We start from the raw sequence: 14,981 nt of genomic DNA, 5'->3' as shown, positions 1-14,981 counted from the left end.
TATTGTGGAACTCCCTACAAACCTATGTCCAGCTGTGGACGTCAATTGGTTGACATCATGATGATGTTTTACATGTGTAATATTGACGGCCGACTGGCGCAGTGGGCAGCGACCCTGATTTCTAAGTCGTAGGCCGTGGCTTCGATTCCCACAACTGGAAAATGTTTGTGTGATGAACATTATTGTTTTTCAGTGTCTGGGTGTTTATTTGTATATTATAAGTATTTATGTGTATCATATTCATAAAAATATTCATCAGCTATCTTTGTAACCGTAACACAAGCTACGCTTACTTTGTTGCTAGATGGCGATGTGTGTATTTTCGTAGTATATTTATTTATATATTAATATGAAATTGAGTAAATCGAATTAACCTATAATTGTATGATTATACTGTCAACCGTGTGGCTTAAACCGTTCTCATTTTGCCCTCATCGTCACATCAACCTCACGGGTCTCCTCCCACAGTGAGAAGGGGTTAAGGTCCACCACGCTGGCCTCGTTCGGATTGGTGGACTCCACACACCTTTAAATTTAAATAAATATACTACGACAATACACACACCGCCATCTAGTCCCAAAGTAAGCGTAGCTTGTGTTATGGGTACTAAGATAACTGATGAATATATATATATTTTTTTATGCATAATATAAATAAATACTTATAATATACATATAAACACCCAGACACCGAAAAACATTCATGTTCATCACACAAACATTTTCCAGTTGTGGGAATCGAACCCACGGCCTTGGAGTCAGTAAGCAGGGTCGCTGCCCACTGCGCCAGTCGGCCGTCTTTTCCTTTTGACCTTTGAGAACATTATAAAGAACTCTCAGGCTTGCAGATTTCCTCACGATGTTTTCCTTCACCATTGAAGCAAGCTATGTTTTAATTACTTAAAACGCACATAACTTAGAAAGTTAGAGTTGCTGGGATTCGAACTCGGCCCCCCGAAAGGGAAGTCGAGCTCGTGCCGAATGCGCTATCACCGTTTCCCAGAAATGGGTTGACTGCATAGTACATAAGTAAATTATTACTCAAAAGTAAAAAAGACCATACATTTTGGCCACACAATGTTGACCCCACATTAAAACATCCCGCATTTCGTGACGGTCAAGACAACCGCCTCCGCTTCTTACAACTGTCATTTTGACGCGATGACGTCTAAGAATGTAGAATTTACAGACGTCATTCACGAATATATATCACGCGCTTACGATAATATCAATGACATACATACGACGCCGTTATGACGACGTTTTTTTTTATCAAATATAAATCATAACCAATAACGGTTATTACGATGTTACACTTATGGTAAATTAACACGTCAACTTTTCTTTATTCTAGATTACACCGTAACTTCAAGGCCAAAAAATATTGTGAATTCTTACAACAAAAATTATTTTCGCGTTGACATATGTCAGGTCCTGATGACGTCACATACGCGTAGAAAGTGTACATTCCAAGGTCGACTCATTTAATGTGGGATCAACTTAAAATATATCTACATTTTAATTAAATATAAAGATAAAAGGCACGAACGGACGAGAATATGAATATTCAAAAAAATTAAAAACAATCTTAAATTAATACGATTCATAAGTTGTTTAATATTCTGGCAACACTGAAGTACATCGGAGTGTATGTGGCCATTTTTAAAAATTACGTAACACGAAAACCAAAAAAATATTTTTTCATTAATTTAACAATTTAAGATGGCTCATAAACATGCTCTTATATCTCTGACACCTGAGCGTTGTTTTTTTTTTAAATCAAATAGCCTAGAGGCTGCAAAATTGCATAGATAGTTGTTTAAAAAAACATAAGATTGTTTATGAGCGCACTAAGAAATAGTTATTTTACATGTTGGCATTCGTCACGAGAGTTGAACAAAAATCGTTGATTACCGATATCTCCCACAAAACGCCATCTAGTTATTTTTTTTTTTTAAACCATCTTTTTTTTTAGAAATAGATTAAAACTTCTTTCAAAATAAAAATGGACTCAAAACTTTTTAGGTCTTTTAAATTAATTTTTTTATTTTATAAAATTAAATTATTAAACGATAACTATATACGACATTAACAACTTTCACAGACAACAGTTTTGGGGGAATCCCGGGAGTAATCATACACCATAAATAAGAAAAGAGTTTAGTGGAAGTTTCAACTTCCGTGACGCGATCTTAATATCAAGTTTACATATGACTCTGGGGTCTCTTCTTCCTGCTGAAGAGCCCTCCGAAGACCCCCTTCTTGTCTTTCTTCTCTTTCGTACCTCCTCCTACAGAGAGTTCTGACTCTCCAGATGATCTGTAAGAAATAACAAATAATAATCTAAGAAGTTTAGTTTCGAATTTTCTAATAGCGACACTGTTGCAACTAAAGACTAATTAAAAAATCCAGTGTGTGCGTAGGTTATACTTTTTTGACTTTAATAACAAATTAATTAGTTTGAATGCGTACAAATAAACTTGAAATGAATAATGTAATAATAACAAATTTTATTTCGGGCATATAATTAACTATAAATAAACCTGGATAGCAGCTTCATTTTTGTGCCTTTTGGAGTAGAGACTTTGGGACCGTGGGGTCCGGAGGCAAGAGCCCTTTTCAAAGAATTATCGAAAAGGGTTATCGAGTCTACCGGTGATCCTAGAGCGGGCAGTAACCTTGGCCAACGTATTAGTTTGGCCATCCAAAGGGGCAATGCTGCCAGCATCTTAGGAACTGTGCCTCGCTGCGGTGGTTTCGAGGACGTTTTAGATTTTATTTAGTTTTTAAATAGTTTATTTTAGGTTATATTTATAATTTTATTTCAAACTGTTATTATAGAAATAAATGTTCTAAGATAATAAAAAAAAATATATAAAATTAACTATAAATATAATTAACATTTTAAAAAATTTACATAAAAAAACACAAATTAAATATACACAAATAAAACCCACATGCGACACATGCGACTCTTGTCACTTTATTGGGTATTCGTGGCGTAGCGTAGGTACTATGCGCGTGTCGGTATTTTATCTTTAATAATGTGGTCATAAGTAAACACTTGCTTGAATTGGTTTGTATGAAAAAATAAATATGATTCTTTTGATTTAAAATTTTTGCAGGGTGTTTCTTTTATGAAATGTACTTATGCACCCTTCAAAAGTATTCGGTAACACTTTGTATACGGCGTTCACAACTTATTTATCACAATTTTTTGTAAAATAAATAAAATTTCGTAAAAGACCACACCCCCTTAATTTTGGTATAATAGCAGCTAAAATTATTGAACCAGAAATTGAAGCTTCAACATGAGCATAGGTAATCATAAATGAACAAAATATATAGGCATTTTAACCAAAAAAAGTTTTGGGGGAATCCCCGGTGAGAATTTTTAGGACGACGAGGAGAGAACAAGTTTCATATAGTCAAACTAAATTAGAAAATGTGCTCTAAAAAAATTAAAAAAATTCAAAATTCAAAATTCATTTATTTCAAGTAGGCCTAATATAAGCACTTTTGAAACGTCAAAAAAAATAAACGTAAATTTAACCTGTTATAATGGAATATCGTTTTTCCGAAAGCCAGAAAACTAAGGAAACATAAAATCTTACCTAGACGCAGGTCTTTGATCGAGAGCAGGTGACCCGCCACTGCCGGCCACTGAGGCGGGGCGGGTGTTGCTAGCGGAACCGGTGCCGCCGCCGTAAGCTGTACACATTAAAAATAATTGGTTTTTTTTTTGGAAACTTAAAATATACACAGTGACTTTTTTTCGTCGTACACCAGATAGCTATTCTGTCTAATGTCTACTACTTATTAGAACAAATAAAAAAAAAAAAGAATAGTTTGGTGTACAAGAAGCACCCTATGTCAAGCGTCCCCAGTGCGGTGCGGCAGCGGTTTCAATTCAATCAATTCAACCAATTGCGGTCATTTCATGCAGCAGAAATAAAATACTTTAATGGGTACTGAATTTGTATTGTAATTTTTTATAACTAATATAGTGTGTAACTTCTTATTATTGATTAAATACTTGATAAGAATTTTATTGAATGAGCATTTTAAAGAAATCAAAATTGCACGCCAATCGATCGCGATTGTAGCACTAAAATACTATTGTGCCCACCAACTATGTAACTCAATCAGCAAATAAAAAAAATTGAAATTGAACTCCAATCGATAAAAAGTCACTGTGTATAGAAGCCGGTTTTTTTTAACACAACCAACTTTAATTTACCACGAATAAGCGTTTAATAGGCCCATAAAAAAAGTGGGTAATACTCATGAAACTGTTCTAATAACTCTTTACAGTGCAACCTTATCATAACATTTAAAAATTCTTAGCAATTCCGTCGAATTGTGCTTAAGAGTCAATTTAAAAATTTATTTTATGCGAATACATTTTTATATTAAAAGGTATTTTCAAATATCAACAAAAGTGCAACGAAAATTTGTCAATTAATTATCAAAACAATGTTGAGATGAATAAAACTATTTTTTTCACCTCCTTTTAACAAATTTTAGTTTTTAGATCTATTTAACCTTAATATAACCGAAACTTACTCGTTTTCTTCCGATTTGTTACATAAAGGTTGCACTCTATTTTATCAAAAATAGTTTCGCTGGCATAAAAAGACAAAACCAAAAAAATACATTTATATCTGCTAACCCGAGCGTTCTCTCACTCTCATTTTTTATAAGACAAAACATACATTGCATATTATGTAAACAACATTTTTAGTATGTTTTTGTAATGAAAGTTTTAAATATAAAACAAAGCAACTGCGCGAAAATAATTAAATAAAAGAACAACACGACACAATACACAGAGATTTTTCTTCTTAATTTTAATTGTGTTCTTTTCTTCTTTATTTTAATTATGTATTTTTTTAATGCTTGTTTTTTTAATTTGGTGTAAAATAAAGTGTATTTAATTTGGTTTTCAAAAACAGTTCGAAAAAACTAAAAGTTTGAACAAAACTAGTTTGAACTAAAAAGTAACAAAAATATTTTTTACAAAAAATATTTTTAAATATTGTTTACATTATAAGAAGTATGAAAAAATAGACTATGTTTATATATGTAAATATATAATACTAATAATATTATAACTACAAATAAAAGCTACAAAAAGACATATAAAACCCCCTCCAAATATGCACACAATTAAATACAAACATATACAATAGAAGATACAAAGCGAAAGCTATAACACACAAAACTTATGGATATAAACTAAATATGAACAATTTAAACCATAAACCAAAGAAAAAAATATAGAACTAAATAACGGTGCCGATTTTGTTGTAATAACACAAAAAATATCTAAATAACCAAAATACATTTATAAATCTGTTTGTCACTGTTTCAATTACTTTAAATATTAATTATAAAATTCTTCCATAATTAAGATTAGCGTAATGTAATTTAATTAGAAATTTAAACAATAATGTATTTTTTATTTATAATAAACAAGTTTTTTTTTTTTAAATTTTTTAATGGCGCATGTTACACAACAGAATTAGCACCATTGACTAAATAATACAAATTTTTCTACAAGCTACGTTACCATAATAAAACTAACAAGAAAATTTTATTCACATGCACTAAATATTTGTTATAACACAAACAATGTAAGGATGCCAACGTTTTTTAAAATTATTGAATGATAGAAAATACGATTTTAATATCATTTCCATACTTTAATTTAATTTGACGGCCGTCTGGCGCAGTGGGCAGCGACCTTGTTTTATGAGTCCATGGCTGTGGGTTCGATTCCCACAACTGGAACATGTTTGTGTGATGAACATGAATGTTTTTCAGTGTCTGGGTGTTTATCTGTATATTATAAGTACAGTCAAAACCGTTTATGGCGACATCGTTTAGAACAACATACCGGTTAAATTGACCAAAATCAAAGGTCCTGGCTGAATACTATTTGACCGCCTTACCGGAAAACATTGGTTTTCACGACATTGTTTACTACGACATACCACATTAAGCGACCACATTTGGTTAGTGTTTTCGGAAAATTATATCTGTTGAACGACCGGTTCAGCTGTATTGTAAACAATTTGAATAGGTAACAGTATCCACATCTGGCACAGTATAATGGTCAATGGCTATTATCGTAAAAGTAAACAAAGTTTAGGGTCTTTTATAATTCTTAGAAACAAAGCACGTGCATGCCCTAGCCTCAAGACCCGCTTCGTCATTTCTCTTAAGTCTGTTTGTTACTTATCTTTACACAAGACGCACTAAAACATATTGATGAGTTAACTGTGAAAATTGTAATAGGTATGTCGCAAAGAAAACAAATCAATATCAAAGAAAAATCTCGTATTACATACATGTATTGTCTTTCCTATTCATATCTGTCACCGGTTGTTACAACTATCGGTTTTAACGACTAAATATGAGTAGTCCCTTCGATGTCGTTATAACAGATTTTGACTGTATTATGTATATCTATATATATAAAAGAAAGTTGTGTTAGTTACACCATTTATAACTCGAGAACGGCTGGACCAATTTTAATGATATTTGATTTTTTGGATTATTCTTAGTCCGGAATAGGATAAAAAGTATTAAAATATAGTATTCATAAAAAAAAATAGTTTGGCGGTATGAAGTTCGCCGGGACAGCTAGTTATTCATAAAAATATTCGTCAGTCATCTTAGTACCCATAACACAAGCTACTCTTACTTTGGGGCTAGATGGCGATGTGTGTATTGTCGTAGTATATTTATTTTTCATTTATTTAATTACTTAAATATTCGTGCTTCTAATGTACTTTTATTTCCCTAACTTTGTAGTGGTGTAATAAAGATTGTAACAATTGAAGAACCGAGAAGATGGGCCACCTAATGGTAAGTGGAAAAACGGGTTTAAACAGAGCAACGCTTTACAGGGTACGCATGGAAAACGCCCTACAAAGCTGTTAAGGTGTAAAGGTGTTAACCCTTTAGACCGAAACACAGCAATGTTTCTTGGCAGTACTATCCCGGACGAGCAAGTGACAAAAAAGCCCTATTCAATATTTGTGTTTATAAAATAAATATATGTGTTAATTTAAAAATAGTTCATAACTAAAGTAAGTTTTTTTATTCTTTATAATTTTGATCAATGATTTTGTAAACAGTTGGCAGCCCTATAACAGAATATAAAACAAAATATTATATCAACAATAAATAAAATGAGCAAAAAAAAAACTAATAATATATAATTTATTTACGTACATTGAACCTTATGCAGTACGTATAGAAGGTGGCTATTCCCTTAGCAGCGTGGGATAGACAATGAAAATTCACTAAATATAGTACACTTATGTCCAAAAAAAAGGTGTATATTTACATAAGACTGCATTTGAACTGCAAGTCAACTGCAAAATGCAGTTAATCCATACCAAATATTTTTACGCATACGATTCGACTGCTTATTTTTCAATACTGTTATCGCTTTTTAGGTTAAAAGAATGCAATGATTAAACTGGTTTATTTAGTGGCAACTTTCCACAGTGACCAACTATTTTTGGTGACAACTGACATACAGAATGGGTCTGCAGGTCTTCTTGTCAAACGCTACGCTAAGCTGTTGATTTGCAGTTCTTCCGTTTACACGTCAAGCTAAAAAAGCAGGTCTCTCTCAAAAAGTTGCGAATAACATTCCACCTAAGTAATTCATTCGGTCAGACAAAAAGTTTAATATTATAACAAATAAATAAAAACAAATGAGTAATTATTTATTTCCTCGATTAAGGCATGAATTCATAATTATTATGACAGATGATTTAAAAATAATAACTCAATAATAAGCGAGAATTCATGGAGAAATACGTTTGATTGAAAAGTAACATATTATTTTCTAAATATTGTTATTCGTATCACACCTATTTGAGAGCACCTTTATCCATCAACCATAACATAAACTACATAATAAAACATAATGTCCGATTACCAAAGTCTACGTAAACTCTTACTAAACTATTGTCCAAATTTCGTGCAAGGCAGTGTAATTTTTTTTTCTTGGTAAAATAAAAAAAAAAAACTATGGTAACCAGTGGCGTAGAGTAGAGTAGAAGTCCATCCAATATGTTCGTGTATCAAGAAAGATATGTCAATAATTAATGTTGGCATCGTTGTGAGCAACAAATTAAACTATATCTGGACTATTTATTTATTTAGTATTTTATTTATTTATTTAGTATTTTATTTATTTATTTAGTATTTTATTTATTTGTTTATTATTTTATTTGTTTGTTTATTATTTTATTTGTTTGTTTATTATTTGTTTGTTTATTATTTGTTTGTTTATTATTTTATTTGTTTGTTTATTATTTTATTTGTTTGTTTATTATTTTATTTGTTTGTTTATTATTTGTTTGTTTATTATTTGTTTGTTTATTATTTGTTTGTTTATTATTTTATTTGTTTGTTTATTATTTTATTTGTTTGTTTATTATTTTATTTATTGTTTTAGTCTTGTTAGTACGGCAGGGCCACTTAAACTAACTAGATAGAACTATATAATTTATGGATAACTATAAGACAAACAAATAAAGTTCTTTGCCAATTGTACCAATACACCTATCAATATTATTTATTGTATAATTGCACATATCTCTTCTCTCATAGAGGGTTTTGGAGCATAAATCCGCCACGCTAACTTATCGTTAGCGTATCGTATCTAACCCATAATCGGTTTTTAATAGTAAAAATTGATGGAGCAAGCACTGGATAAGTAGAAAAGCATCGCCTATAAACCAACCGATCCAATTTTATTTGACCGTATAGTTTAATTTGAATCGGTGATAGCGCATTGCGTAGGAGCTCGACTTTCGGGGACCGAGTTCGAATCCCAACAAGCACCTATAACCTTTCTGAGTTATGTGCGTTTTAAGTAATTATAATATCACTAGCTTCAACGGTGGACGAAAACATCGTGAGGAAACTTGCATGCCTGAGAGCACCAATCCGCACTGGGCCAGCGTGGTGGGCCTTAACCCCTTCTCATTGTGGGAGGAGACCCGTGCACTGTAGTTGGCCGGTAATGGTTTGATGTGAAAAAGATAGTTTTGATTTGCGAAAACTAGTCTTCGATTGCGAGCAAGCAAATTTTGGCTACCTTGTAGTGTAATAAACAAAGCTCCAAAATTCAAAATTCATTTATTTCAAGTAGGCCCAGTTTATAATCACTTCTGAAACGTCAAGTCAGTCTGTTTGTAGTGACTCTACCACGGGTTCGGAAGGCAGACTCCGAGAAGGGCCGGCAAGAAACTTAGCAGATTGCACTTTTTCAACATCATTTTACAGTTTACAATGAAAAAATATATTTATAATAAATTTTCTATCTTGTAAGAGATGAGAGCGGAGCTTGCTTCCAAGCAGCCTTGTCGTTAAGAAATTCATCAATCGTACAGTAACCAAGATTTATTAAACGTGTTTTAAAAAAGCTCGCTAAAACTCTACGCCACTGGTCAAGAATTAACTACTTAACTAAAAACTCGACATCAACTGACCAAGGTCACTGGCGGTGTAGAAATGCGACGAACTTTCGACACCCTGCCAGTTATTGTTCTGCCGCTCATAGCCCTGCCAGCCAGCGGCAGCTGCGGAACTCCTCGGATCCACCTTCTCATGGTAACTCCTCGACATCCTCTGTTGGTAGCTGTTCACCAGCGCAGTGACAGATTTCTCACCCCTGTCGTTCAAGGACCTTTCTGACGAACCTCTGTCATTATTGTTGCTTCTGTCAATTCTCTCATGCACATTTGAACCCCTGTCGAGTACATTCGGCCCCCTTTCCGGCATATTGAGGTTCCTGTCTGGTATATTGGGACCCCTTTCTGGTATGTTGGGGCCCCTGTCTGGTATGATGGGGGCGCGTTCGGGTATAGTCGGGGGACAATCCGGTGGGCCCATTAAAGGTAGCGGTGGACTTGCGCTGTCTGTTTTCATATTAGTTAATTCTTATTAGATAACATTTTTTAAACAAACATAACCTAAAATCACTTATATACCAAAATAAAGTTAAATAAAGAATTCAAAATCAAGTTAATTCATCTTGTTACACTATAATTAATTCGAAAGAAATTGTATATATTTTTTTAACTTTTATGAGTACCATAGACAAAATAGTATTAAAATAAACATGAATAAAACAAAATGGACGACACAATAAACTATATCAGACGTCACAAGAAGCTTGCAAAAATTAAATATTTTCTAGAATATTTTATTGAAAGTCTTTTTTGTTTGCTTGCCTTACCTTGCCTTACATAAAATGTTAAGGTTTTTCAATGGAGTTTTTCTTTTCTCCGGACTTTTGCATTTTTGCAACTGGCAACCCTATGTGTAAGTGAATTAAAATATTCTGGTAACACTATGTATCCGTAAAAAATGTTGGGATTTTTCAATGTAGTTTTTCTCCGGACTTTTGATTTTTGCATCTGGTAACCTTTTGTAAAAGTGGAATAAAATAATCTGGTAACCCTATCTATAAGTATAAAATATTAGGATTTCTCAATGGAGTTACTCTTTTCTCCCGACTTTTGATTTTTTGCATCTGGTACACATAGGGTGTGTAAGTGAAATAAAATAATCCGGTAACGATATGTATAAGTGAAAGTGAATTGGCATCGTCATCTTACCTTCCCTCTGAGATGAGATAAACTCGGCGTTGATGTCCCTCCCGTTAGAAAACCTTGATCGACCCCACGTGTGGGATGTTTGCTCCGAATTTCTGGAAACATTTATCATCAATATTATCGACCTGTTACCGTCCCATTACCGGGCACTAGAGATGGGTCTAAAATTAATAAGCTAAATTAACGCTGCTTTTTAGTGTTAACACATGTTAAATACATTCTGAGATAGTTGTTAAATCTATTAGTCACAAGTCACAACTCTTACGAACACAGATAAAAATAATGGCAGTGGAGCAGTGTACATGTATTCTGCGCGGTGACACGGACGTATATATATTTGTCTCCCTTTATCCCACTACTGCAGGCCGCAGCGCAGGACGGCGAAACAAAGGAAAGGAAAGGACGCGATGACAATGATGTTCGTTCCGTCTCTCTCTATTAAATTGTTTTCAACTTAGCAACTGCAAAGTGCAAACTGTTAATTTTCTGTTCACTGTTCAGTCAGACAGATTGTTATTTAGTCGAGTTGATTTAACTTACTGCTGATTGTTGAAATTGAAAAAGTTATATTTAATTAGTGTTAAATAAAGACTGATCTTCATTACTACTACAATAAAAGTATGAAGGAAATGAGAATTAATTATGTAACAATCTGTCTGTGATAAATTTAACAGTTGCTAAAAATAACTGCTAATTTTAAGTGTTATTTATTATTAGCATTAGCATTTAGCAGTATTATTAATTTTTAACGTTTAAGCCCATCTCTACCGGGCACGAGTCTTCTCTCAGCATGAGGAAGGTTTTGGCCGTAGCCTATCACGCTATAAAACTTTTAAAAAGGGGAATCCCCCACGTATAAACCAATAAGCTATTGCCCGCGTTCAAATTCAAAATTTCTTTATTCATGTTGGCCTATCAGAGGCACTTATGAAGCGTTCACACATATATGTTTACATAACTGTAACGGGATGGTGATAACTTCGTTCGCAAACTTAAAACTAAAGCTACGAGGGTTCAAAACGCGCCCTGGTCTAAGAAGAGCCCACAAAAAACTTAGCCGGGTAATTTTTTTTTGTTATCACCATCTCACAGTTTATTGTTGTTAAAATTGCTGGTGTGTCTTATGAATAAATGAATTACATTGTACATAAACACCACCAACTTAATTTTTCTACATTCACTATAATTGCGCTTCCATATAAAAAAAGAGGAAAAAGGTCTTTTTATCCCGGAAAGCTTCCCCTGAGGATTTCAAAACGTTTGTTACCGATGCAAGACTTATAACTGAACGTTAAGAAAGGTAGTTTATTTTTTGCTCTTACCTAAGTAGTACGTCGGCGCCGTCGTCTGAAACCGGCTGGGGCTGTCTCGGCGGTAGGGAAGGCAGTACAGAAGATTCTAGAAAGGAATACGCATGGCATGATGACTTATTTTGAAAAACTGTACTATAAATAAATATACTACGACAATACACACATCGCCATCCGGCCCCAAAGTAAGCGTAGCTTGTGTTATGGGTACTAAGATAGCTGATAAATATTTTTTAATGCATAATGTACATAAATACTCATAATATACATATAAACACCCAAAAACTGAAAAACAGTCATGTTCATCACACTAACATTTTCCAGTTGTGGGAATCGGCCCACGGCCTTGGACTCAGAAAGACTGCTGCACTGCGCCAATCGGCGGTCAAATCTATGATGTGTCTTATTAATCAAAACTATATCTTTTTTGTGCAGAAATTAAAGATTGGATAGAAACAGGCGGAATTCCATGATCTTCATCATCACATCAACCTTTTACTGGCCCACTATAGATTACGGGTCTCCTGCCCCAGTGAGAAGGGGTTAAGGCCGTAGTCCACCACGCTGGCCCAGTGCGGATCGGTGGGCTCCACAAACCTTTGAGAACATTATGTAGAACTCTCAGGCATGCTGGTTTCCTCACATACATACTAATATATTTAATTCTGCTTTTGGTTACGTAAATAGGCTGTAAAATTTTCTGAACTCACCGATATGCCTTTCTGCGGACGTTCGCTGGCTCTTCTCGGGTGAAGAGCCGATCTGGCTGTTCCTTTCAGAGCTAGCGGACACGCGGCTGGTTCTGTCCGGAGTGGCGGAGGCACGTTGGCTATTGCGGTGCTCTTGGAGGATCTCAGCCTGAGTCCGCGTTCTGCGTTGGGGCTCAGGTGACGACGCGGCCGACGATGACGACGAAGCGTTCCTGGTGTAGTTACGGATGTATCAGTTTTTGTTCAATATGAAAAGTCAGTTAGTATAAAATTGTCAAATTGACATTTTTACATTCAGACAGTCGTACATACATTCATAGATTCATATTCATATTCATTCCGGTGATCCTAGAACTGGCAAACCATGGCCAAGTAATTAGCCAAACAGACACACACACACACACACATACACACACACACACAAACACTCGTACATACACTCACTTACACACTCACACACACCCTCACTGACACTCTCATTAAGACACATACTACAACCTCTCACATTACCAACACACTCACAACCTAATACTCTCTCTCTGTCTATCTCTATATCTCTCTTTTCTCACACACACACGCAAGTTCGCACGCTCGCACTCACATAAACATACACTAATACACGCACACACACGCACACACACACACACACATACACACAGTTTTTACATTGGGGGTTAAAAATAGGGAAGCATACTGCAGCCGGCGGCGGATGTCCGCGTTGGGCGAGTCGCCGGGCGCCGGCGCGCTGTACGGCGTGAGCTGCAGCTGCGGCGGCAAGGCGGCGTGGAAGCGCAGCTTGGCCACCCAGTCGGCCATCAGAGCACGCGACGCGCACGCGAACAGGTACTCTGCGCCGTCCGCGCCCGCCAGCCGGAACACGTGCGCGCGCTTCGTGTAGTCGCCCGCGGGCTCGCAGCGCGCCTAAGACGTGTTATAAAGTCCACATGTTAAAACACAACATGTTAAACCCAGCATGTTAAAAATACAAAATGTTAAACTTCAACATGTTAAAAAGTCAACACGTTAAAGGTCAACTTGTTAAATACACCAAATGTTAAACGTCAAAATATTAAAAGACAATATGTTAAACGTCAACATGTTAAAAGTCAAAATGTTAAACGTCAACATGTTAAAAGTCAGCATGTTAAATGTTACTTGTTAAAAGTCAATATATTAAAAGTCAACATGTTAAAAACGCAAAATGTTAAACGTCAACATGTTAAAAAGACAGCGTGTTAAGAAGCCAGCATGTTCAAAAGCCAGCACGTTAAAGGTCAACATGTTAAAAAGTTAATTTTAAGGGCAATATGTTGAAGGTAAACATGATCAAGCGCAATATAAAAGTATAAAATTAAATGTGGTAAAAGTCAATATGTTCAAAATTCAACTTGTTACAAACACCATGCCATCATTTCAATCGGACATTTAATTTAGCAGTTGCCGCGAGTTTATAAAATTTTACGACTACATCTAAGCAAGACAATTATTTTTAGAGATAAAAATAATGGAAAAAGTTACTTTTAAAAACTACATCCAATTGTTTTTACAAGATTATTCAACTTAAAAATATCTGTAGCGTTACACCTAAATGGATTAGACACACATCTCTCAAATAAACTGTCAAAACAAAAACGCTAACGAAGTCTTAAGTCGAAGATTATATTGCGGGTTATAATGACAGCAGTAACAAACATAAAATATATTTATATTTTTTTCGTCCTACTACAAGTCATGTCTTTAATTATTCCTACATAAACCTTTTACCGGTTGAAAATAAAAGATGCACTCACGTTCAATATGGCGACCGGAGGCGCGGCAGCCTTGGAACTGGCGAAGTCCTGCTCATCCCGGAAGAAGCACAGTAACTGACCGCACAGTACGGAGTAGTACGCACGCCACGAACGCACGGTCGCACGCTTTCCACCGCACCCGGCCTCCTGCTTGCGTTCCAGGTAGCCTGGGTACCAAGTTATTATTTATTATCATTAATAATTGTTAATCAAGCGTCGTCAAAGATTCTCAGTAACGAAATTTTTTTGAAAAGGCTATAATTCTGTGTAGCAAACACATCAAGATTAGGTTGTCATCATCATATAAACCGATAGACATCCACTGCTGGACATAGGTCTTTTGATGGGAGTTTCACGGTGAGATAAGAAAAAATAGGTTATTAAATTATGGAAGTACCTTCAATTTCAACAGGCGGGAGTTCGTCAGGACGTCTGTGTCTTCGGAAGCTTTGCGTGCGGCGTCGCGTCGTGAACGACGGTGTACGTTTGGGCGTCTTCACCACCTGGAATATTTACGAATGA

The 14,981-nt window shown here is 35.0% G+C and overlaps 1 protein-coding gene across 6 annotated transcripts in view; it reads right to left on the bottom strand.

Annotated features, from left to right (window-relative positions):
- Positions 1 to 936: 936 nt before the first annotated feature.
- LOC120634989 (spectrin beta chain) overlaps positions 937 to 14,981 on the bottom strand; it is a 143,044-nt gene continuing 128,999 nt past the window's right edge. For 5 of the 6 annotated variants that reach the window (XM_039905896.1, XM_039905892.1, XM_039905895.1 and 2 more), the window contains 9 exons: positions 14,857 to 14,962; positions 14,460 to 14,626; positions 13,364 to 13,590; positions 12,670 to 12,881; positions 11,972 to 12,047; positions 10,653 to 10,744; positions 9,522 to 9,950; positions 3,615 to 3,711; positions 937 to 2,319 (listed from right to left, as the gene is read on the bottom strand). In XM_039905896.1, coding sequence (XP_039761830.1) covers positions 2,205 to 2,319; positions 3,615 to 3,711; positions 9,522 to 9,950; positions 10,653 to 10,744; positions 11,972 to 12,047; positions 12,670 to 12,881; positions 13,364 to 13,590; positions 14,460 to 14,626; positions 14,857 to 14,962 — 1,521 coding nt within the window. In that variant the 3' untranslated portion in view covers positions 937 to 2,204. The remainder of the gene's footprint in view (positions 2,320 to 3,614; positions 3,712 to 9,521; positions 9,951 to 10,652; positions 10,745 to 11,971; positions 12,048 to 12,669; positions 12,882 to 13,363; positions 13,591 to 14,459; positions 14,627 to 14,856; positions 14,963 to 14,981) is intronic. The other variant, XM_039905897.1, reaches the window with a different exon arrangement.

This window comes from Pararge aegeria, chromosome 26 (assembly GCF_905163445.1).
Source record: "Pararge aegeria chromosome 26, ilParAegt1.1, whole genome shotgun sequence".
Classification (NCBI taxonomy): Eukaryota; Metazoa; Arthropoda; class Insecta; order Lepidoptera; family Nymphalidae; genus Pararge; species Pararge aegeria.
The sequence above is the reverse complement of the archived record's forward strand: the minus strand, read 5'-3'. Positions and strand labels throughout refer to the sequence as shown.